Consider the following 25726-nt stretch of genomic DNA (forward strand, 5'->3'; position numbering starts at 1 on the left):
TCCGAAGTTTCATTTGTGAAATGACGTCAAGAAAATAATCACAATTTTTTTCATTGACTGAGCATTTGTTTGATAGCAGTTAATGATAAACATTTGTAGCACTGACTCATCGAAGTATGAGAGCTGGAAAGTGCTGGAGAACAAATAATTTAATAAACAATAAAGAAGACAAATCTTTGAATTTCCGTGGTGTTTTCAAGAAGCCCCATTAACTATTAAAGTGCTTTAATTGACATCATTAGTCTATCATTTAGCTGTAAAGGAAAACTCAAAAACATTGAAAACCGGTTCACTGTCACAAACATCGTATCAACTGCAGCTGTTAATTTCATTCATCACCTTTAAACAACTTAATCATTAAAAAGTTATCCATAACTAACTGTTTATTTTTGTCATTTTGCCTCATTCAAGTTTTCGTCTTATATGCATTCAAATTGGAACATAAAATTATAGACTGGCTGAGATCTCAGAAGTTTATTGCTATTGGGGTAGGGTTGGCTTCGCAAAATTGTGCAAACCCTCCTCGAATTCCCTCAATCCTCCTACCACCCCCTTCCCCTTTTTACGCCTGCTACACAGGCAAGCAAAACATTATTTTAAAACTGTTTCGCGTTGACCACTAAGATTTTTCAATTTTACAGATTTATTCAGACAGTTTATCTAGCATGTCTAAGAGTCTACGTTCATATTTCATCAAGCGTTATATAGTAACTTCGGCTTCGTGAATTAGTATTTACCGGTTACCTTCTGGTTGTGCTCTAGGCGCTTTCAAAGCCCAGCTGGAAACAAGGCGCTATTAAATTAAGGGACGAGGCGGTTAGTTTTTCACGTGTCCACGTCATTAACCTCTTCTCGGCACTCCCGGCAGCTTTTACTGAGCAACACATACTTCATATTTTGAGTAAAAAAGGTATTTCTTTTCAAGATAAGTATATCTGATCTTAATGGGCAGATAGTACTCCCACGCGCCGGCCCAGAAATTCGTGATTCACTAAGACAACGACTAGATGAGTTCCTCAGTGAAGCATAAAATCTCCTAAGTAACAGCGCGAAGGTTACTTAGGTGTATCGGTAGGAAGGTGTATCGGTATGTAACCTATATTAACAGCGTTTAAAAGCTAAGAATAAAGCTATTGAATTTTCCTTCATCAGAAAACGATTTCGTCTGAAATTAAATAAGGCGAAATATCTCTGTATTTTTTGGGTGGACAGAGAAATACTCCGAAAGCGCTTTTAATGACGTGACGTTAAGTGCATGGCGAAAGTCGATATCTGAATAAGTTGCATGTGACAACCATTTTCAAACTTTCGTTAGCTTTTAGTGCTCGTGTGTTGCCAGAAATCATATGAAAAATCTGTTATTAGCAAGCCTGATAGCAAGCAATGTTTTTAAACTGTGGCCTAGCCTCTCAAGGCTAAAAGACACGAATGCAGACACTGAAGAAAAGTCAACCTCAAAAAATAATCACGCAGTGGTGCGGAAATGTTAAAATTTATTCAATGGCAGTATTGTTAATAGTTGTGTTACGTTTATACAGAAACATAGTCGTTTACAGAAACATAGTCGATTATAAAAACTGATATTAAAAGCAAATGGAATTCTGTGAGGTATACTTCATAAAAACTATAAAATACCGCTTAGAAACTTAAAAATTCCGAACATATTTGCGACCACTACTGGCGATCACATTTGTTATCATAAACAAACTTTTAATTTTATGCATAAAATTATTGATATTACATGTATTAACATCTATTTATATCGTCCCTGCTGGATCGGGCAGCAATATTCAGTGAATCCGCTAGAATCTGACAATGCTCTCTCCTCTCGTCTCAGAACTGATAAACTAAGCTTCCATTTTGAGCGGTAGAACACCTTTTTCCAACGCCCTGCACGGGAAATATAATAGAAAAACCTCAAAATCTGGCTGCTATTAAAAAAAGAATTAAAATTGTAGAAAACATTTCAACATATTTGACGTTAGGCACTTTGAGATTCCGTAGGACCCTGTCGCCCTATCTCACAAGAAGGCAGGTAAAAAAAAAAGAAACTCGAAGTTCCATAAAATGCATTATTCACTTGCACAAAAAACAGAAAGATAAAAATTAGTAAAAAGTTGTACCTTCTTGTTCAACCTTGTCGTTCGTCGTGTTCCGTTGGATGGCGCCGATTTTGTTTGTGCGGGTCTCGCAAGTTTATTCTCCTCTGGTAGTTTCGTCTCCTGGCTTCTACAGGCTGTTGTTTTTCCACTCTCGGCTCCCGATTCATTAGGGCTCTGTACATTTTGATCACGTAACACAGGATCACAAACAGTATAATAACAAGAATAACACACGCCAAATCTTGAATGGGAAGCTCCATGTTGAAATGCATACTGCTGGCAGAATGGATTCAGTAGAAATACGTTGATCTGGTTAGAACGTAGAGTGCTCACCTTCAACGACCGTCGTTGGAAGTGAACTAAAAAAGCTAAAACAAGAAAACAGGAAAACTGTACTGCATATGTAATCACGAGCAACATGTAAATAGACGTGCGAAGAACCAATCGCGATTGAGATTAAAGAAAAAGGGGTTTCCCCTTCACCGTCGGCCAGGTCAGGACTTATTTGCAAGGACACGGTTTTCAATCGACACGGTTTCATGACCTCGAAACCGCATCGAAAACGACACGGTTTCGAAGTGTTTACACGGAGCCTATTTACCGATTTTCCGACTGTTTTCGAATGTGATTGTATAAGCAAGCGATGCTCTCTATGCTTGTTTCACCATGTTTACCCTTCGCAAGCCAGCCAGTTCGTGCCAAAATACATGGCCGTTTTCAAATCGATGCGGTTTCGCCATTTTTGACCGTTTACACGACAACGAAACCGTATCGTTTTGAAAACGCTCCACTTTTGACAGCGTTTTCAAAACGACCCGGTTACAGTAGTGGTCTCGATCGGTGCCGTGTAAACGAAAGGCGTAACCGCATCGCTTTCGATGCGGTTACAAATGAAACCGTGTCCGTGTAAACGTAGCCTAAGTTTTGAAGACCGGTCTTATGCTTGGGACAAACTCGGATATTGCTTTGCATTGAAAAGAATGTTTTAACAGGTTGTATGGTCTGTATGGTGTTACATGATTAGGAAACAATATTCCTAAGGATTTTTGGCTGAAATTGGGCTCGCACTAAAGCTTGAAGAGTTTATCAATCATTTGTATTGCGTTGTGTAAGCTTGTTGTATCTTGTGCTGTATTGTTTTATTGACCCGACGTGACAATGTGGTATAAAACAAAACAAAGATACAAAAGCAAGTGTCGATCATCATTTTTTGAACCTACAAGGACGACAGATTCCAGAAACTATGTAAAAAAATCCAGAAAATATGTTAAAGGAGGCCAGATTCTGACAATGGCCGACACGCATTCTGACTTTTATTAAATAGTTGTGAACCAGCCTGCTATAATTATCTTTGCTAATTTACCTCTTGCCGGGTGCTCAATATTACAATTAATGACGAAATACACCGATTCAGCCTATAAAACCGGAAGTAAGGCCAAAGGGCCCTCGCCGGTAAAAAATGGTAAAGTGTGGGACATTTGGAGTAGGAAAGGTTTTTTTCCATTATCTCTGTCAGAATGCAGCCAATATTCAAGATGGACACTCCTGTGGAAAGATCTATCCATAGGCGTACGGGCATTTTTTGCCAGGGGGGGGGGGGGGGGGGGGGGGCGGCGAGACATTTGCCCAAAAAAATTTCGCAAGTTGCCCAAATTTTTACGAAACAGTCGAGAAGAAACGAGGGTCATACGATGCACTAACATAGGCTTACAAATGAATTGAAAAATTCTTACATAATAATCTATCATATGAGCCCATAAAACACGTTAAAAGAAATAGCTGTCCCTACCATTTCGACGGCCGAAGATATTAACAATACGACCCATGTCATTGTTGACTACAGAGTTGGAATATGCCCATCAAATGCTAATACAAGTGTGATTACAAGTAATAATTTAGGCCAAGTTAAAAAAAAATGTTTCTCGTCCGGATTTCTATAAAAAAGAGAGCGTGCGGGCGCATTTTTTGGTATATTTTAATTTTTTATTATTTTGTTGCATTCCATACGGCCTATGTTGTTCGAATATCGATGTTTTTTCCTCCATCGTCAAATTCTCCAGGCCAAAAGCGAACTTCCAAAATAAATCCTGCAAGGTATTTGACCTATCCAGTACGGACCAGCGTAACAAGTATTTAAAGTTTTGGTCTTAATTTGTATTTAAACGCAGACAAAAGCCATATCTTACTCCGTACAAAGTGAAAGTTTTTGATCGTTCTATCTTTTCCAAAAACAAATAATAACAAAAGAGAGGCGGCCCGAAAAAAATGAAGCGGGAGGGGACGAGAAACATTTGTTTTGTTATTTTACTTGGCCTTATTGGCCTTACTACACGTTGTCACCCCGTCAGGTGCTGCGGAGGTATGTTTTCAATCTGTGCAACGCACTAAATGATCGTTCTGCAGAACACGATGTACGTAGCAGGTATCACTGCATGGATATGAACCACGTAAGGAAACTCTGAAAACTTAATCAAATAGAACATTCTCTTGCATTGTCTCCAGCATTTCTGAAACAGTCATGTTGTCAATCCGCGCACACGACAAAAACTCGCGCGCATTTTCTGCTCGGCTTCCAGAATCTCGCCGTCGATTTTGTAAAATTTAGCAACGCGGAAAAGCTTTCTTTATCATGTGTTTAACTGTGACAGATATTTGCAGTACAGTGCCCAACAGTAAAAAAAATTACAAATAATATTATGTATATCAACACATGACCCCTAAGAAACCACTGTGGTAAGAAACCACTGCCTCATGTGAGTTTAACTGCTTTAACTCGCTGACTTCAGGTTAAAATAGAAAATATCTATCTCTTCGAAGAAAAAACTTCTTTTAAAACGGGCTTTGCCCAAATTTCTCTTGCTGCCCAAAAAACTGAGTTGCCCAAAATTTGGGGGGGCTGCAGCCCCCCCTGCCCCCCCAGCCCGTACGCCTATGGATCTATCCAACCTGTATTACTTGCATATCACAAGAATCTGCTGACGTTAAAATTGGCGACGTTACAACAGTGGTTGTATAGCCCTTCCATCAAATCCCGAAAAAATCCGATTAAGAGGCAGATTTTCCTTTGGGAGGCCCCTTGGTATTCGATCTGAAGGAACGAATAATTTCCATTATTATATGGCTACCATTGTACGCGCGCTCTGATTGGCTGCTGAGCGGGCATTATTTTCTTGTAATGACCGGGCATTATAAAAAAATTTTCTCGGCTCGACAGTTTTTTGAGTTGTGAGTAAAAGCTACTAACGAGAGGGCAAAAACAACAAAAAAGCCGACAAAATATAATTATCTTTTCAATAACTGAAATAAAAATATAAGCATACCGATACTTCTTTAGTATGAGCGACGAAGAGAGCCATAGAGAGCAAGTTTTACCTCCAGTGTTTTTTCCCTTGATTATACTCTTTTTTTTAATAGTGCTTAAAACCATATAATAAATAACTTATTAACCTCATCCGTTCGGTCATTACAGGGGAATCTCAGATCTCGACCTTGATGTATTGACCGAGCGACAGCGAGGTCAATACATCAGGGCCTCGGTCTGAGATTCCCCTGTAATGACCTCACTCTCGGTTAATAAGTAGTATATATTGGCCATGCTTTTTTACAGACCGTACACTGAATAAGTACAAACTGCATAGATTTATGGAATTGCTTCATATTGAATTTTGCCCAAAACTGATCATGTAATGTACGTAATACGGCATATTTCGAACAAATGTTCATCATGAGAGAGGTCAACTCTGATATGCCTATTTATTAAACGGAACAAATGTCGGAAAAAATCAAATGCCCCGAGCGGGATTTCAACCCACGACACCCCGATCTCATGGAAGGTGCTCTAACCCCTGAGCTACCGAGGCAACCACAGTGGAGTGAGTCGAATAAGATGAGTAAATATTTTCTTTTTGTTTTTGCTACAAGGGAAACATTGATTACCAGACATTTGCTCCCAGGCCTCTCGGACTGGGAATTACTTCTGATCATGTAATGTACCATTTTTTAACACATCATAATCCATTCAGATACATAGTTTTACTGATATCTTGAAAAAAATAGTAGCTGAGTAATTTTTTTCACCATTTCTCTCTTTTTGGTTTTTACATTTTACTTCTGTATGCCTGTCTTTTCTTTGCCAACCGAAGTTCCTTGGCATCCTAAATTTCACTGGCCCTACGTTGCTTACCAAACTGTATTCTTATCCTGGACGATGGATAACGGCAATAGTAAACAACAGCATAATTTAATGACTATCATGTTTTACCGAAACTTCTTAAAAGTATGGACGAGATTTAAAAAAAAAAGAAACACACTTTTGAAATTTCAAAGACATGTTTCGGATACTTCGTATCCATCATCAGTTTGAAGATGTTGTTCTGTATTTCAGATATATCTTTTTAATTTCAGATCTTGTTTTGCATTTCATCTGTACTTTCAACGTATACCCTAGCCGTATATATTAACACAAGTCTTGCAGTATTTTGGCGAGCGCCAAGGGTGACTCAAACTGAAAAAAGACAAGTAAAAAAATAGAGCGGTACTACACACTAAAATATCTAACGCTTTTCTTTCCCCCAATTATGACTTTAAACCATGTTTGTGGCTCTCGTGCAGTCAACATACACGAATAAGAGGATAGAAAAAACCGGTCTTTTAGAGCCACGGTGCTGGATATTTGAGCATAGTACAAATATCTTGCGCTACAAATAACATGAGATATTTGTACTGAGTTGGATCACAAATCAAGGCGATATTTTAGATGTTGTGCCAACAAAATCGCGCCCCGCGCTCCGCGCCCCACGGACGTTCACAGTTAAATACACGATTGTTTAAAACAAGCAATGGTATATTGCAATTCCCGAGTTTTGATTGGTTAACAGGCAACACGTTAAAGTAAAGCAGGAGGAAAAGAAAACCTTGAAATTTCCGGACATTCGGCGAGTAATAAGCTTCCTACGCAGACACTCTTTATTTTTCAATACGTAGCGAGCACAAAGAGCGTCTGCGTTGAAGGCTAGCGAGTCATGCGAGAAGAGTGATTTCTGAAACATAAGCTGTTTTACATGCAAACAATACGACGTTTTTTTACGTCCTATTGTTAACGAATAAGGAATGGTCAGAAAGTTTTGTTCTCTGCATCACTCAAATGGCCTTTTCCTTTTTTTCACGGTCCTTTGTAATATGTCGTGGAAATCGACGAACGCACAAATACAAAATTGAGATCGACAGCAGATCGACATAACATAAATATGGGCGATAGTGTTTTTAACGCTGAAGCAAGCTCTCGCCCTTGGGGCCACAGGCGGCCCAAGCGCATCTATGTGAATTATTCATAAAGTTTCAGCGAACGTGACCCTTGCCTTTGAGCGGTGTTGTGTTACAAAGATGCGATTTATAAGGGTTTGTATGGGAACTCAACGATTTTCTTTCAAAAGGAATAATATGTAATGTTTTGCTAATAAAATCGACTAACCTTATTACCTTGTTGTATTCTTTGTTGTTTGTCCGCTTTTCAGGCCATTTTGAAGCGTTTTCGGCGAGTTAGCGCTGGCTGGTGGTGTTCCACTATAAATATGGAACACCACCAGCCAGCGCTAACTCGCCGAAAACGCTTCAAAATGGCCTGAAAAGCGGACAAACAACAAAGAATACAACAAGGTAATAAGGTTAGTCGATTTTATTAGCAAAACATTACATATTATTCCTTTTGAAAGAAAATCGTTGAGTTCCCATACAAACCCTTATAAATCGCATCTTTGTAACACAACACCGCTCAAAGGCAAGGGTCACGTTCGCTGAAACTTTATGAATAATTCACATAGTGCGCTTGGGCCGCCTGTGTTGGGGCGTGAAGTTTGCTTCTTTTTGTTTTCACGGACAGCTTGCTTCCGGTGCTTCTCGGCTAATGAAAACAAGTTTGCGCATTGCATTTTTCGATCACAGGTGGTTCCACCAAAAGAAGTAAAGATGATACACTATACACGCTTGAGTAATTAAGTAAGTGCGGAAATATTTTATTTACATAATTAACTTGGTCGATTAAAACAGCTGATTGAAGCAAATCGCTTAAAAGTCCACTTCATTTCTAGAGAGCAGTTTACTTCAATCGAGTGACATTGCTGTTTAGATATAACAAATTCCAAACACAATAAGAAAGCAACAACCATGAAATCTAAAATACATTAATTCGCACTAAAATATAGTTTCTACAGTTTCTCAGCACAATTTGCTGTGTATTCCATGCCGCTCTGCTATTTATAGCCGGTGCTGAATTCCTGCAACAGTGTCTTGCCTCAAGCCAGTATACTTTCCTTTGCCCTCGAATAATAAGGTCTTCAGTACAATACGGGTAGAAAACCTCTTTGTTTGCCCTACAGGAAAATGCGATAGAGAAGCTTTAGAACCCAGCTGCTTTATTTTTCTTATAGCAGTCCTTCTAGATTTCCGAACTCAGGATATTACTTAATATTTTAAAAACAATTATTGGAAAAGAGTTATAAATGACTGCTAACTTCACAACCGGAAAGGCACTGAACAACATAAAAGAAAACAGTGAAATTAAAACAAGAGTGGAAATTAAGAATAAAAAGCAGTCTTCAGTGTATCGAAATGAAAAAAGAAAATGAGAAGAAAACTTACTTTAGTTAATAACCTTGGCGTTCGTCGTGTTCTCTGGGAATCTGGCGATTGCGCTGTACGATGTGATTTTGATTCTCCTCGTCACTTCTGCGCACACTACGCCTCCTGGCTGCTACAGGCTGATTTTCTTCAACTCGAGCCGGCTCCCGATTCATTACAGTTAGGTAGTAGATTTTGATCACAAAGCACAGGGCCGCAAACTGCAATGCAACGCACACTACGTTAAAAAATTCTTGAATTATGGGAGACATAGTTGCGGAATTCGTGTCAGCTAGCGAGTGCAAGTCAGTATGACTGTTTATCGTTGTACAAATTTAATCATCCAGCCATAAAAAATCGCAATCCAACCATGCAGGCACCTATCCAATGGCAGCCGTCAGACTAAAGAGGGGCTTTCCCTATATTATATAATTAAATTTAAATAAAACATTGTTTCAAATTATTTAGAATCGCTTCGCATTTCTCAGCAAATATCGAATATTCTCGCAGGGTTTCAACTTCAGTTTTTGTAGAAATTATTCTATAAGAGTTGACACCGGAGTCAGAGTACGAATTTTTTCTAAGTGTCGAAGAATCAAGATTTTGTAGTACCGTATTTACTCGAATAAGCGCCGCGGCGCTTATTAAATTTTTCGCGCATCAAGTGCGGCGCTTATTCGAGGGCGGCGCTTATTTGAGGGCGGCGCTTATTTAAAAATTGGACGCCACAAACATCGAAAATAGACGAAACCTCTACAGTAACAAAAAGAAGGGACTTTTGATTGTCAGTATTCGTCTCTTACGGAAGAGAAATTTTGCGCTTGCTGTCCCGACAAAGTTCACGGTCTTCACAACGTTAACAGAACTACGTATTGTAAGAATTTTGGACAGAAAAAATAATGGGCAAGCGGTAGAATATAATAACTTTGAACTGCGAAACATCGCTTTTGACGAAAACGAAATTCCAAGGCTGTTTTAGAGTTGTTTTGTAGTGCTATTTTTAGTTACACGAAATTCCTCGAATAAGCGCCTCATCGTGACTGCGGCGCTTAACTTCTTGGTCCCAAATGCGGCGCTTATTCGAGGGCGGCGCTTATTCGGGGGCGGCGCTTATTCGAGTAAATACGGTATGCCCAAGCTCGAAAATTTCCTCAAACACAAAGCCAAAACTATAATTGAAATCGCTTGGTATTTCTAAGCAAAGATCTATAGTTTTGAGGAGGATTGGATTGGTTTTTCCGTGGAAATTCTAGAATAATTTCAGACTGCCGGGTATGTAGTATTTTGAAAACACTTCCCGGCTGCCGGGTATCTAGACACAATGTAAATAAAATGCATCTCGGCAGTTGTATCAACATGCCTCGTCGAGCAAGTAACAGTTCTTCTGAGTGACTTATAACCACAGATTACTGGCGATTACAGACATGCAAGTTAGCGCGACCATATCTTCTCGTTTTTTCCCCAAAATGCCTGCCTGAACAAAACGAAAAAAACATTCAATTGTATAATTATAACGAATGCGCGTGCAAGTATTATTTAGTGCCGGTAACCGCAGCAGGAATTTCAGCCGAACTACTAATCGACGCACTTGAGTATCGCATGAGATCCGATATACAATTGCGGGGCAATGACATTCTTTACTCCTACGTTGGTTTGTAATAACGTTCCATCAAAACACATCAAAAGCTAAACGATTTTCATCTGACACTTGAAATTCTAAACATGTCTATAATTAGTTTCTAAAACCATCGTTTCATGCCATTCTCTGCTTCAACGATGAACGTTAGTTTGTGGTGTCGTTCAATTGAAAAAAGTATAATTTCATCAAAAGCTACATAAAAACTTTATCAACACCCCTGATAAAGTATAAACACGTCAAACCAGATTCTAAAATCATCGGATGAAATCCCAAACACAATGACATTCTTTACTCCAACGTGAGTTTGTAATGGCGTTCTATTGAATAAGTATAATTCCATCAAAACACATCAAAAGCTACATGAAACTTCATCAAGACACCTGATAAAGTTTAAATACGTCAAACCAGTTTCTAAAATCATCGGATGAAATCGTAAACACAATAACAATCTTTACTCCTACGTTAGTTTGTAATGACGTTTTATTGAATAAGTATAATTGCATTAAAACAGGGCCTGAACAATCGATGAAACCGATGATCGGAAAATCAATCGATCAATCGATGACAATCGATGCCTTGTTAGTTAATTGGCATCGATTGGCCGATCAATCGATGACCAATCGATAATCACACAAAAGTGGTCGCGAACGTCATCGATTGCCATCGATTGGCATTATAAAAGCTGCACACAATCAATCCGAAGCATGAAGTAAATACTTACATACGTTGTTTTGTAAAAAAAATAATAAAGCTCCTTTCCATTGAGATGAGGTTTACATCATAAGCTTTAATGTTTCTGTTTTCCATTTGAGTTTCCTACTGTTTGCTAGCGCTAGAATTCCAAAGACACTTCGTTCTTCGTGACCGAGTCAAAATGGCGGACGTGTGACAGGCGAAACTCATCCCCAGACTCCCACTGTTGTCTCGTTTTCGTTCCGACGTACGGAAGACGTATTTTTGAGTTCCCTCTGCTACTGTTTGATTTTAATTACTTCAGACGAAATGATACGAGCGTGAAGATGTTTATAATATCCAAGGCGGCCGTTTAGTGGACTGCAAGACAGACTTTTAGAGAAATTACATATTTGTACTTTGTACTTTTAATATTCCTTGCTTTTCTTTCAATTATACCGCGTCCCCTATTTAACAAGTTGGCTCGAATAATCGATGAATAACTTGCTATATCGCTCCTAAACGTAGACTACAAAATCCTCACCAAAGCCATTGCAAAAAGAGTTGAAAAAGTGCTACCTGATATTATAAATGTTGATCAAACCGGTTATGTGAAAGGTCGGTATATCGGCGAAAATATCCGCTTGATACAAGATGTAATACACTTTACAAGCCAAATGAATGAAAAAGGAATTGCTATTTTCCTCGATTTCAAAAAAGCCTTTGACACGATCGAATGGACGTACCTTAACGCCGCCCTCGAACTAGCCTGCGAGCAGGCTCTCTATTTGGGGGCAACGTGTATATTGAACTCTTCGAGCGCCGAAGGCGCGATCCCGCGAGTGCCGAAGGCGCGAGTGCGTGGGCGGAGCGGGGCTTAATCGCGGGCTCGCTCCGCTCGCCCAGCGGCTCGCTTCGCTCGCCGACTCGCGCCTTCGGCACTCGCGGGATCGCGCCTTCGGCGCTCGAGCAGTTCAATATTCACGTTGCCCCCAAATAGAGAGCCTGCTCGCAGGCTACCCTCGAACTATTTAATTTCGGACCTGATATTATGAGCTGGATAAAAATAGTATATAAAGATGTCTCCAGCTGTGTTGTTAACAACGACCATGCTTCTACCTTCTTCCCTTTACAACGAGGCGTTCGTCAAGGATGCCCTTTATCGGGAATCTTATTTGTCTTAGGAATCGAACTATTTGCAAGAGCGTTAAAAAACAAAACTTCCATTAAAGGGATCGAAGTCGACAATCATGAAATAAAAGTGGCACAATATGCTGATGACACCACCGTCTTTGTCCGTGACAGAGAATCGGTGCACGAGCTTCTTGATTTTCTCAAAGAATTTAGTGCACAATCTGGGCACAATCTGGGCTAGAAATAAACACAGCTAAAACTAACACTATACGGGAAAATCAATATCGTTAAAACGCTAGGCCTTTCCAAACTGATTTTCAATGCTTCAGTTTTACACATTCCGGATCACTTCATAAAGCAAATTAATAAGATTACGTTCAATTTCATTTGGGGCGGTAAACCTCCCAAAATCAAAAGAACCACGATCATAGGTGAGAAAAAAGACGGCGGACTTAAAATGTGTGATTTTTCAATTATGGACAAAGCATTAAAGATCGCCTGGATTAACAGAATTCAAACTCAATCTTCGGCCGCATGGAAAATTATTCCAGGCTACTTCTCACGACTTAATGGCAACCTTGCTTTTTTAACAAAATGTAATTACGAAACTAAAATGCTGAAGCTCAATAACCTCCCGGACTTTTATCGGTCAATACTAGAATACTGGCAGTATTTTAAAACATTAGATTCTAAAGAAACAGACCTTAGACATGAAATTCTATGGAACAACCGCAACATCTTAATTGACAAGAAGCCAGTTTTTTATAATAATTGGTTCACTCAAAACATTGTTCACGTGCATCATCTATTGGACGAACAAGGTAATTTCTACGATCTCGCAGAATTTAAAACCAAATATAACCTGAATGTGCCGTTTACTACCTTCTACGGTCTCATCGACGCCATTCCTAACGCATGGAAAAATAAAATAAAACAGCGCTTCCAAATCGAGAGTAACTCAACAAACGGTAACACAGCCCTGTCCACAAGTTCAATTTATTCTGCTATCTTGACAAGCCTCTTCAAACCACCAACCTCTCAAAGTAAAATTCTGCGTCACGGCTTTACTGAAAACAATGTTCAGAAAGTTTACTTACTACCTTTTAAGATTACAAAAGAAATTAACATCATAATGTTTCAATTTAAAATTATACACAAATGAGTTTATATCGTGACGGTATCTCAGAAAACGATACCTGTCCTCTTTGCAAAAACGAAATACAAACCTTGAACCATTTATTAGTTACTTGCATCAAAACGACCTCCTTTTGGAAAACTTTTCATAGCTGGTGGTACGAGAAAACGCACGAAACGATACGCTTAGATCAAAGTAAAATATTGTACGGCTTTTTTGAAAAGACATCGCACTGGCAGCCTCTAAATTACCTTATTCTACTAGCGAAATATTACATTTTCTGCACAAATGGTCTACAGATGAACTTTGTTTCCAAAGCTTTCTACTACGGGTAAAAGACAAATTGCAAATACTTAGGGAGATCGCAATTGCAAAAAAATCATTAGAAAATTTTCAGCTAACATGGGCCTTTATTTTGTAAATCTTAAAATTATAAATATAGTGTAAACATAAATAACCGTTTAAACATCTGTTATAGCTTTTAGAATTGTATGTGGCGATTATGATTAGTAAGTACATATAGGGAAAAGACAATGTTATGTCAAAATGCTGTAATTAAATGTTTGTAAGTGATGTAATAATATATTGTAGTCTATTGAAAGTAATGTAAATAATATACTGTAAGCATTATCCCGTAAATCTACGTAAGTACTGTTCTGTAAGTTTTGTTGTGTATTATTAATAAAAAATAAAAAATAATAAAAAAAATAAATAAATAAATAAATAAATAAAAAAAAAACTTGCTGCATTTGGCAGTGAAGTTCTGAGAGCTGAGGTAAGTACATTTTCGGATGCGCGATTCCCGTTAGTTTTTCATACAGTATGTGGGTAAGTAATATTACACGCATTTACATTTGTATATATTAAATGTGAATTTGAACCTTGAAGTGTAATAAAATGCATCTATTTCGCAGTACTGATTGTCTTTACGTCATGCAATATGTAATTTGAATTTTTATAAAATATCTATCTCGTTAAAAATAGACTGCTCGGCAGTTTATTCGGACAAGCACTACACCATTCTTCGATAACCACACCGCAAAAAAGAACTTCTCGACAGCAATTTTTATGTGTTCTTTTTTACCAGTCTTTGATCACTTCATTGTAAATAGAATTGCTTGGCACTTTTGTCCGAGGGCATTTCGTTAGTTTTCGATCGCTACACTGCATTGCATCGATGATTAAAGTTTCGCACAAGGAACCAATCCTGCCACGCGACAAACTTCATCTGCCACTCGTGTTCCAGTTTCTATAGCAGTAGGCACAGTTGAACATGACCGCAGACTAGTAGCTTCACCAGCAAAAAACAGGCGATCTTCTACAGAGCTGGCGAGCACGTGACGAGAGTCGTACGCATGAGCAGTAGGTGAGGTGTATCCTCCGCGAATGAAGGGATGGTTGGACCAGTGGAAGTACACATAATCCATGAACGAGTTGGAAGCGGGACGTGGGTCAGCGGTTGTGCTGGAAAGATAAAAAGAATTACACGGTTATTTTGAACTCTGTAATGTTGCTCCTGAATTGTTGTCACAGAGGTTTCGTGTGAGCGTGTGTATTTTCAATGGCTTAAGTCACGAGCTTCAAGAAAGAAATTGGTCTCATTCTATTAGTCAAAGGCTTTCTTTTTGGACTCTTGGTGTTATTTGCAAATTGATTTTTAAACACGATTCACTTATATGTGTACCGTATTTTCTCGATTAAACGCCGGACTCCGATTAAACGCCGGCTTCGTATAAACGCCGGGTTTATTTGAGGTCAAGCTAACACGTAAATATATTCTCTTGAATAGCATTGCTATGACATACTAGTACGGTATGCTGCTTTGGGAATTTCAATAAACGTTCAAAGGAAAAGTCCGGCGTAACATAGCTAGGATGGACGCTGTACAACAAAATGAAACCTTGCAGTGTTTACGTTCCTGTCTTCATGACTGACGCATTTCCTTTCTTGTGTTAGTGCTCACAGTCGTTGAAACCTCGAGGATCCCTCCAGCGTTTGTTTATAAGTTAGAGAAGGTCGTTTAAAAACGAGGATGACGTTGGCGACTTTGCCTTTTATGAAGTTAAAACTTTGTACCCGAAACCTTTACTTGCAAGCCCCTTTATTGTTCATATACCGTTTATGTTCTGTTTGTCACAAATCTTGATTGCAACAAAAACGTGTTCAATCCGCAATAATGTACCTTTGGCTAACTATCAACTTTAGACACCCAGGGACAGTTTTTCGGGGCAGAACAAAGAGAAAAATCGTTCCGCCTTGACAAACTGCCCCTTTATCTCGGAGATCGGTAACAACAAATCAATCTGAAAAATTGACAGAAAATTGCAGTCGGTAAATAAACGCCGGGCTCCGATTTAACGCCGGCTTCAAATAAACGCCGGGTCCACCAAGCCAAGTTTGAAATAAACGCCGGGGCGTTTAATTGAGAAAATACGGTATTCCAACTAGAGAATATACCGTAAAATGCCGGTTGTAAGCCCTGGGCGTACGGGGTTTTGGGTGGGCTTATATCCGGGGGATATAATAATAAAATATAAATAATAATAATAAAAAAAAACGTTTCGAAACGAGCCACGGCAGTGTTGATCGAAATACGTTTTTGAAGTTGAAAAGTCATAATAAAGCAACATTTAGCCCTGTTCAGTACTGTCATCCATCATAGGGGACTTATATATCCGGGGGGGGGGGGCTTATAACCGGGTTTATTTTTTTTTTGTTTCCAGGTCGATAGTTCTATAACCAGGGGGGAGGGGCTTATAACAGGAAAATGACGGTCCCTGAATCCTGCTTCTTAACTCCGGTTTCTGTAGCATGAAGCGGCTAGGAGTATTTCTACTCCCCCTGGATGGGATGCTAGTCCATCGCAGGTTACTCCCCAACATTCTGTCAGGTTGCTCCAACAATTTGCCGGTACCCATTTCTACACTTGGGTGGATAGAGGCACTGTGAGAGTTTAGTGTCTTGCCTAAGAACACAACACAGTGACCCCGGCCAGGGCTTAAACCTGGACCGCTCGATCCAGAGTCCAGTGCAATAACCATTAGGCCAACGTGCCTAAAGGCTGGTCCTGATCGCCCCGATCGTCCGCGCCGCGGCAAAGCTGAGGTGATGGATCAAGCAAACTTGAAGCGACAGAAGCGACAGCGACGACGGGACGATCATATGAGAACCAGGCTTTAGTGAGCAGCCCTATAGTTCTTGAAAATGACTTTATTTTCTTACCCGAACATCTTATCCAAGTGGCTCAAGAACCCCTTTAAAGCCTCTTGTCCGCTGAGAACACTCTTCTCGTCCGCAGGCTCAGCAGTTTCGAACCCGACTATCACGTGACATCTCTCGTCACTGTCAGGCGAGTCACGTGTGCAAGTCCATATCTCACTAACAAACCCTCGAACACTGTAAATCTGATGAAGCGTCTCGGGCCAGAAGCGGTGTTTAAAGCGACACACGATTTTCCACGCTCCAAGCATCTGGATCGTGTCTATGGCTGCGTTCTTGCTGGCAGGAAGAGCCGGTACAAAGGTTATGTCGCCGTCTTTGAGGACTGTTAACGGGACAGTGATGATAACATACTTAGCGGTTAGTACTTCGCCATGTTGGTTTTTCAGTAGGATTCTTCCGCCAGGGCTAGACCTGCTTCTGTCTTCACCTGTCCAAAATGACAAATAAAATTAATAACACTACGCTAACTTTTTATCGTCAGCCGTCCCCTGGACAAATGCACAAGTGAAAGTCCTAAAACCAAAGTAATCACTCTGGCCAATCGCAAAGGACACAGAAAATCCAGTGAACCAATTAAAACTCGAAGAAAATAGATGAAGCCGACACGAAGCGCGGGAAAACGTGTGCGAGTGAGTCACGATTGGTTTTGACTTCACTTCTGATTGGTTGAGAAAGTGCATGGCACAAGATTTTTAAACCAATCGCTAAGGTAGTAATGAAATGGTTCCAGACGCGTCGCTAGAGAAGTCGGTTTATTTTAATATAATTGACCCATTGACCAAGTTACTGAAGTTCCCTAAAGCAAAGCCTGTGTACAGCCGTCCCGCTCGGCTAATTCGGCGATTTATTTTAGCAGAGGGGACGGCTGTACACAGGCTACCTGAAGCAAAGGCTCACCTTTCCAAACAACATCCTTAACTTGCCAGTTCAGACGCTTATCCACATCTATACTGTTATCCAAGTAGTACTTCACCAGCTGAGAATACGATTCAGCGAGTCTAAAGGAAAAAGTGAGGCAAAAGCGGGATTAATCTTTTCCTAGCACTTTGCTGAGAACTTGCTGTATACCGTCGGGAATTCTTTGAGTTCCTTTAGACGCTAAAAAACAGCCGACCTTCCGAGAGAAGCTACATTAATTTCAGTGACATACATTGCTATTAGAGCGGTTTTAACTTGAGTGCCGAAAATAATTTGCATTTGCATTACTATCCTTAGAGATTGGTTCAAAAATTTCGTGCCACTTTCTCATCCAATCAGAAACCCAATCGTGGCACTTCGAGTTTTGATTGGTTTACTTCGAGTCTTGATTGGTTTACTTCGAGTTTTGATTGGTTCACTGCATGGATTGTCTGTGTGTTTTGTGATCAGCCAGAGTGATTACTTTGCTTTTGGTTTTACAAACTCATTTGAAAACCTCTCAAATGCTTCAACAAGATCATCAAGAATTGGTAAAATTTACCTGAAGTTTCCCAGCCCCCATTCATATTTGGATTCCATTCTCCGTCTTCCCTCACGCACTCCATAATGTTCCAAGGAGCCAGCAGATATCTTCATTTTCCACCAATCCATCACATCCAAGACATCACGTGACAAACCTTTCTCTTCAAGCCTGACCTTCAGGGAATCTGACACTGATCCAGGTTCACTATCTTGATGTCTGTATTTGCTGTTGATTATTTCAGTCCATGCTTCTCTGGCTGATTTGATTTCTGGTTGATCACTGGATAACGAGTAGAGTTTTCCTTTGTAGTAGATTTTTTCGCCCTCTTCTTCGTCTTTACATTGAGATTCCTGCAAAGTTTTTTAAAATTCTTTTTTTTGTGACTAAAATAGCAAAAAAAAGGCCAAAAGCTAAAATCATCCAAATAGTTAACAATTATCCACCACATTCACTGACACTGAGGTTTTAGTATATACCACACAAGTTGAATAATTAGCGGACCAAAACTTCACTTTCGGTAAACAAAGCGACGTGTGAAGGCAGTTTGTTTATCTAAAGCTGCCCGGAGGTGAATAAACCCTTGCTTATCACCTCCAAGTTAACCAATCAGCGTGCGCGAAAAGCACTATTCACTTGTGTGATATATACTAAAATGCTTTATTGTTGGAACAGTATTTTCTACATAAAAAATAAATGTAAGTTAAGTATCTTTATAATATTGACCAAACCTGCTTGGGACCATAGAGGCAGACGACAACAAAAACCCGCAAGTAAGAACCTGTATTTTCCCATGTAAGCCTAAACAGGTTCTTACAGAAATGGTTATAAGCACAAATTTAGGCTGTTTAGGTTCTTAGAGTGGTTTTCACTTGAGTGTCGAAAGTAAATTGCGTTTGCTTTGGTTTTGCATTACTACGCTTAGTGATTGGCTTAAAAATCTCGCGCCACTTTCTCAGCCAATCACAAGTAAAACCAAAACCAATCGTGACTCGCTCGCCCCCGTTTTCCCGCGCTTCGTGCCAGCTACATGTATTTGCTTCGAGTTTTGATTGGTTCACTGGATTGTCTGTTTCCTTTGTGATTCGCCAGAGTAATTACTTTGGTTTTGGTTTTACGACACTCAATTGAAAACTGCTCTAATAGGTTCTCATTTTCTAAAGAAAAATTTACATTGTTGCTAATAGAATTTTTAGTGGTATTCAGCCTCTTCCTTATATGAAATTTGCATACCATTTTATATATATTATGTGTCAACTGATTTTATCAAGAAATAATATTTTATGATTTTCAACATTGGCATTTAAAAGTAATAAACATTTTTAATCGATTTTAGAAATAAGAAGCTATTTCCAAATTTTAGGCTAAAGAGGTTCTTATATATAGAGGGTTTCTAACTGGCAACTGGCAAATTTTAACCTAACAGGTTCTTACTCACGTGTTTTTATTGTATTTGTTGACCTTTGACATTTCTGCATTGTTCGGACCTCACTGCACTTGATTTGTACTGTCAAGACTAAGGTCTGCCAGTCACCAGGGCCTTTTATGCTTCTGAATGGGCTACCCTGACTAAATAAAGGTCTCCCTCTCTTTCTTACACAGATACAGATAGGCTGTCAACAGAATTTCAAATTTTCAGTTGACCCTTCCCCTCCCCCAAAGAACACCCCATCCTATTGTCAAAATGTTCTGTGAGTCATATCTTTCAATGCCATGTAATTTTCTCAAACTCATTAATAATTCATCAAGTTAAAACAAAGAAAATCATAACGGTGGAAGAGGTTTGGATATCCGGTCTTAATTAGCATAGATTTTTAAGATTTTGTTTCTCTGTTTACTCCATAGTTTTTGTTTCGATTGAGAAGATATGTCAAACACTCAAGACAGTGTTTCATCAGCTATCCAAACACCTCAAAATTTGTCAAAAATACTCTGCTGTTCATCATATTTTCAACTGTATTCTTGGTGTTTGGATATCCCGATGAAACACTGTCACTTGTGTTTGATATATTACATAATTGATAATATTAAAATTGATATCAGTAATATTTATTATGTAATATAGATGCAACTAACTTACCGGTAGAACAACCCAACCATTATCATGAGCAATCTTATTAACCACAGTGTTTGATCCGTGAATAAATTCCCCTCCAAGATCGAATGGAGGAAAACCTTTGAATGGCTGAACTTGCTTCACTCTGCCACCTGGTGTAAGCCAAAACACAAAATCTTATTTTTTTAAAAAAAAAATTACATCTTCCTTGTTTTATTTCATTTTTCCTTTGAAATCACATCTTTCTTATTCACTTACTGAGCTCAAAATTACCACCTTTCTCACACGAGGCTTAAAAAATTGCCAAACCCAAATTGCAGTATTTCTATTATTTCTATCTTGAACTATGGTATTGCGGTATTCTCCAAACCTATGGGGTATGTTTTCATAGAGTTTTTGCCAATGAAAAAAAAATTATCCTTCACTTTTTTCCGACCATTTTTAGCTGTTTCTGGTCATTTCAGAAGCAAGCTGAAACAGCCTTGTTTGGTCCCACCACACAGTTTTATCTTGTTTTTTGCCCTAAATAAGTTCAAGAAAAATAAGCTCTGTAATGCATTAAAATGCCAAAATACCTAGATAGTTGGCAGCTTCCAAAAGTACAACATCAAACCCAGCCTTGGAAAGAGAGGCAGCAGCAGCCAGACCAGCTAATCCTCCGCCAACAATAGCCACTTGATTATCAGGACAGGGTCCTGCTCTTCCTGAAGAAGGAAACAAGTAATTGACAAATTTACTACTACCAAGTAGTAAGGTTAAGTCCAAATTTGGGCTCAGTGGCCCTATAATAATAATCAAAATGTATTTATATAGCGCATTTTTCATATGTATATGTTCAAATGCGCTTTACACGTACTGTAATTTAACTACACAATTGTAAAGGCCAGACCACAACACCGGGAGCTTCGTGCCCTACTTTTTGCGAATAGTGTGTGGGTTCTTTAATGTCCCCTGTTATAAGACTGAAGATACAGGAGAAGGGACCTACGGTTTATCATCCTTTTCCGAGAAGACTCTAGAATGTCTAACCATTTGAAGATGAAATTACAAAGGCAGCACATTCTCCTCAGTTATTTCAAGACCCTGAGTGTTGGTCCGGTCTGGGGTTCGAACCCACAACCTCCCGCACAGCAGTCCGGCGCTCTACCAACTGGCTCTATATATACGGTCAGTGCTTTATTCAAATTTCTGTAGCTTGAAGTAACTAGGATAATTTCTATTCACCCTGAATGGGATGCTAGTCCATCGCAGGGCTACCCCCTAGCATTAAATTTGCCGGTACAATTCATACTCCTGGGTGAAGAGAGGCACTGTGAGAGTAAAGTGTCTTGCCCAAAGCAAGAATACAATGCAACCACCCCATCCACATGGCAGGGTACAAGCCTGTAAGGCTAAAGATCCAGAGTCTAGTGCACTTACCAATAGGCCACCACACCTCCCACATACCAAGTATAATTTGCAAGTAGTAATAAAGCAAGTTCTTAGCAAAGACTTGAAACTATATTGAACTATTACCTTAACAGTGTAAGCATAATCAGTTTTTGGGCTGGTACGAAAATGGAAATCATTCTTTGGATTGACATTTCAAATGTCAAGTCAGATTCAGCTTTTAAAGATTGGACTCAATCAATCCAAATCCCCCATGTTGATTGGATAACCGCTTAGCGCCATGCAGTAGGTACATAGGAATTTGTGCATGATTAATGTCAGGTACCTCAATTTTTTCAAAATAATGGCTGCAAATTGATATCAATCACTACTCACGAAACATAGGAAAACAAAATGCAAGTCCAAAGAGAAAAAGACAAGTGAATGGCTAAAGTTATACATACCATTCCAAGGGAAAGAAGATTTCACCATGCTTGACATCAGCCTTGAACTCTCTTTAAAAATGTTCATGTGGGCTTTGATTTGTTTCACAGCTTGCTTTCCGTCATAAGATGAATCCATAGAGCTGATGAGATCCTCGCAAAAGTTTAGCAGATCAGATGTGCTTATGTGATCCCCAACAACACCATCTTCAACTTGAAAGTTGGGCACTAAATGAGGCTTGTAAACAAGTACATGACTTTCGGTTGAAATATTAGATGAAAAGCTGTCAGTTTCTATCAGGCGAAATCCTGCTGCATACAGACACTTGCAGTGTTCAGACCATAATCGCTTGCTCACCATTGTGAATTTAGGCTTTTTACTGACCATGCTGAAAATTTCATCACATTTATTATAACCACTCTGCTGAGCATACTGCAAATGTGCAATAAATGCAATTAACAAAAATTATTTATAGATCACATTCAGTCAAAAAAAAAAAAACATTTTCAGGCCTCTGGTCTCCCATGTCTAAACAACTAATAAATGCGTTCACAGCATTTGAATATTCAGTTTTGTCAAGTACCATATTTGGAAACACAAAGAGTTTGTACGCGAATGCTTTACACACGTAATGACACATGCAACAACATTTTCAGTTTTGCGTTAAGTTACTTGAATTTTGACCTAAAGGCCGTAAATTTCTTATGGAAACTAAAGGAATTCATTAAGTGTATCCAAGTGATGTCCTCCAGACTACTTAACAACAATACAACAGGGGAATTTAACTAAATTCATCCAAGCTCGTACATAAACAAGATTATGTTATCAAGTGCGAGCTTGGGAGCGCTATGAATTTAATCCAAATATTGCAATTTTGATTGGTTAATTTTTTCTCCTGATTTTCCAAATATGGTACTTAATAGAAATGGGTGTGCAAATGCTTTGTACAATGCGAATCATAGGGAGTTACACGTTTCAACCCTTATGAGTTTCTGTGAAAAATGAATGAGATCGACCAAAGTTCTAATGTCACCTTTGCTTGTATTCAAAGGCATTTCACCTTTGTACAGATGGCATAATAATAATTTCCATCTACAAAAACTTTGCTGCAAAATATTTCACTAGTGTTTTCTGAATCAAAGTTTGGAACCCCACAATCAAAAATTCCTGGTCTAGAACAGCACCAATGAAGTATGACACCATTTTTTATTTCTTATGTACAACCGTAAACAAGATTGTCCTTCTGTCCTGAGCAACCTTAATGAGATCAAAATCTGTAATTTACACTTGTAAGCCAGACGATGAACATTCCCATCCCTTTCATAGCGGGAAGCAAAGAGTGTATGCGTGACACATGAGAAGGGCAAAAACTAGACCAAGGCACATAAAGATAGGGCAAAAAACTAGACCGTGACAAGTGAAAATAGCTAGAAAAGACATGTGATTTCGTGAATTTTGCTGTTTCAAGTATATTTGACACGTTTTCTTCTAGTCCGTTTTGCTTTAATTTGGTTAAAATTTGTGCGTGAAATGGGATCACAACCCCTCCCCCCCTTTGCTTCCCCCTTCATACGGGAGATCCCCCCTTCCACCCCAGTGCAGGGTATCTTTGAAAAATCCTCATCTTTAAGGATATTTGGTAGGTCTTTACAAATAATGCATTACGGCAGCATACATCGTGGCTTGTAAGTAAAAACTAACCTTGTTTATGACAGCGATGGCCTCGTTTATCAGCTGCAGTCTGCATTCGTTGTCCTCTCGATAACGATCATTCAAGCCCAAGAACTTTACAAATCCATAGTTTCCACTGGCAAAGTACTGAACGAGTACGCATTCTAATACAGATAACGTCTTTTTCGCTGAATCCTCCTGCAAAACTACAAGGACAGTTTTCGTTCGATTTTTCACTGAGTGCCTTTGTTGAAGGAAATCTCTGATCCAGTGTTCATCGCCGGCCAAATCAACTTCGACAAGGCAAGGGTGAAACTCTTCGGTCAAATTTACGATTCGCATAATGGACCTGCAACGATACTAATGGAGTCGATGTGTGCAGACTTCTGATGTTCTTTCCAGATTTCAAGTGTCCTTCCTTGCTAACGATCTGCAAATACGATTTTCGTCGGTAAATGCCTTCACAAAAACAACATGGCGCTACCCAGACAAGAAGACAATAGCAACTCGTCCCCAGGGTGTTTCTGGGGAAAAGCGTTGCGTGACCTGCTCCCCTATTCGAGGTTAGGGACGGACCATTAGAAAAGTGATGGGGGGGGGGGGTGGGGAATTTTCGGCTTGCACGAATTTTTTTTTTCTGTCCATTTCTTGTGCAGGAATTTTTTTTTTCGGGTGAAACCCTCTGCTCGAATTTTTTTTTAGATAAATGTTTTTTTCTTCAGACAAATGCCATGTTTTGTTACTTTATGCCATGTTTTTTGACAAATGTTGCTTTGTTGATTATTTTTTAAATATTTTAAAAATGCTGTTGTTCATTGACCTCATCCTTTAGGGACTGTCAATAAGTACCGAGGGGGTGGAGAGGGGGGGGTCAAAGGGCGGTGCAATTGGAAAAAGTGGAGACCCACCCCTTCCTTCTAGCTCAAAACGCCCACCCCTGGGCGAGGGTTGGAAATTACATGATCCACCCCTTTCTACAAAAAATAGTTAATAAGGAAAATAAAGTCTGTTTGATTGTCTGTAATGGATTAGAGGTTTTTGAATTGATATCAGCTTTTAAAGTGCGATCCCAATCATACGCCACCATAATTGTCCCTAATGGACACTTTATTTCTATATATAGTTTCTTACACATCTTCTTTCGCTTCTTAACACACCAAAGCAGAATGAGTTTCTCGATCACTTCGTATAATAAAGTCCGTGGGAAAACTTAGACATAAACATATGCAAAAACTAAAACAATACGTAATAGAAATTCATAAATAATTACTGCAGAAATCCTATTTGACCGGAATTGACAACATAAACTAAGACCACTGTATATCGTACCATTCATGTTTGCAATCTGTTTGAGAAATGAGTTAACTAGTAAGCAATCTATGCAGGCTAGAGAGAGACGAGCTAAAGGAATGTTATGATCACAATCCATCTAGGGGGGTGTGGGGGCATGCTCCCCCAGAAAATTTTGAAATTTCTAGGCTCGGAAATGCTATTTTCAGCGTTCTCCACCATATATTTCGTCGAAAAAGAGATCTCATCACGTGTTAAATGATGGAAGGTATTTTCAGGTATTAATAGGACCTTTCCTTCTGCACGAATTTTTTTTCTTTGCCTTCCCCTTTGCACGATTTTTTTTTCTTGCCATTTTGGCTTGCATGAATTTTTTTTTGGTTTTTCCCCCACCCCCCCCATCACTTTTCTAATGGTCCGTCCCTAAGCTATGCAAGCCCGGTCTAAGGAATAAAAATTAAACGCAATTTTCCGGCTCTAAGCGAAAACACAAAAATAAAATCGGCCACAGTAGGAATTACTGAGCCTTGACCGAGCATCAATTTTCTTGGCCCTTAGCGAAAACACGAGAATAAAATCAGCCACAGTAGAAAATACTCGGCCTCCAATTGGAAATTCCCAATTTCTCTAACTAGAAGTACACCCGAAACTGAGACGAATCTGGTACAACATAGCTAACTGGGCTACTAGCGAGGAAAAGACAGGATGAAATACAGCTACAACGAAAATCTAAACGCGACCTCGACCGAGCATGTAAGATAGTTCTTCTCGGCCACAACCGAGCTAGCGAGATAATTCCTCTCGGCCACAACCGAGCTTGTGAGATAATTCCTCTCGGCCACAACCGAGCTTGTAAAATAAATTCCTCTCGGCCACAACCGAGCTTGAAAAATAAATTACTCTCGGCCACAACCGAGCTTGTAAAATAAATTCCTCTCGG

General features: G+C 39.3%; 3 protein-coding genes and 1 long non-coding RNA gene across 4 annotated transcripts in view; 1 reads left to right on the forward strand and 3 right to left on the reverse strand.

Moving 5' to 3' along the window:
* Nucleotides 1-25726, forward strand: part of LOC144636854 (uncharacterized) — a 148505-nt gene that overhangs the window by 120713 nt on the left and 2066 nt on the right. The window lies entirely within an intron of this gene.
* The window catches only part of LOC144636852 (uncharacterized), a 140866-nt gene that overhangs the window by 114170 nt on the left and 970 nt on the right, over nucleotides 1-25726 (reverse strand). The gene's annotated exons all lie outside the window — the stretch shown is intronic.
* On the reverse strand, nucleotides 8140-11440 carry LOC144636863 (uncharacterized). The gene is made up of 3 exons (XR_013567637.1): nucleotides 11078-11440; nucleotides 8739-8938; nucleotides 8140-8470 (listed from the first exon to the last, which is right to left on the reverse strand). It is a non-coding gene; the product is annotated as an uncharacterized LOC144636863 (long non-coding RNA).
* On the reverse strand, nucleotides 14038-23991 carry LOC144634525 (putative flavin-containing monoamine oxidase A). The gene is made up of 8 exons (XM_078493498.1): nucleotides 23527-23991; nucleotides 21846-22257; nucleotides 20589-20717; nucleotides 20038-20165; nucleotides 17979-18310; nucleotides 17417-17517; nucleotides 16520-16946; nucleotides 14038-14761 (listed from the first exon to the last, which is right to left on the reverse strand). The coding sequence occupies exons 1-8, from the start codon at nucleotides 23836-23838 to the stop codon at nucleotides 14479-14481; spliced, it is 2124 nt and encodes a 707-aa protein (XP_078349624.1). The 5' UTR covers nucleotides 23839-23991; the 3' UTR covers nucleotides 14038-14478.

Source organism: Oculina patagonica, chromosome 13 (assembly GCF_052425735.1).
Source record: "Oculina patagonica isolate OP01 chromosome 13, crgOcupat, whole genome shotgun sequence".
Taxonomy (NCBI): Eukaryota; Metazoa; Cnidaria; class Anthozoa; order Scleractinia; family Oculinidae; genus Oculina; species Oculina patagonica.

What these genes read in the sequence shown, in the direction of transcription:
- LOC144634525 (XM_078493498.1), bottom strand. Translation starts at nt 23,838, where the DNA reads ATGCGAATCGTAAATTTGACCGAAGAGTTTCACCCTTGCCTTGTCGAA. An exon ending in TGGGGGCTGGGAAACTTCAG is followed by an intron (nt 17,518 to 17,978) that starts GTAAATTTTACC and finishes TTTTTCCTTTAG; the next exon opens with ACTCGCTGAATCGTATTCTC. An exon ending in TAAGGATGTTGTTTGGAAAG is followed by an intron (nt 16,947 to 17,416) that starts GTGAGCCTTTGC and finishes CATTTTGGACAG; the next exon opens with GTGAAGACAGAAGCAGGTCT.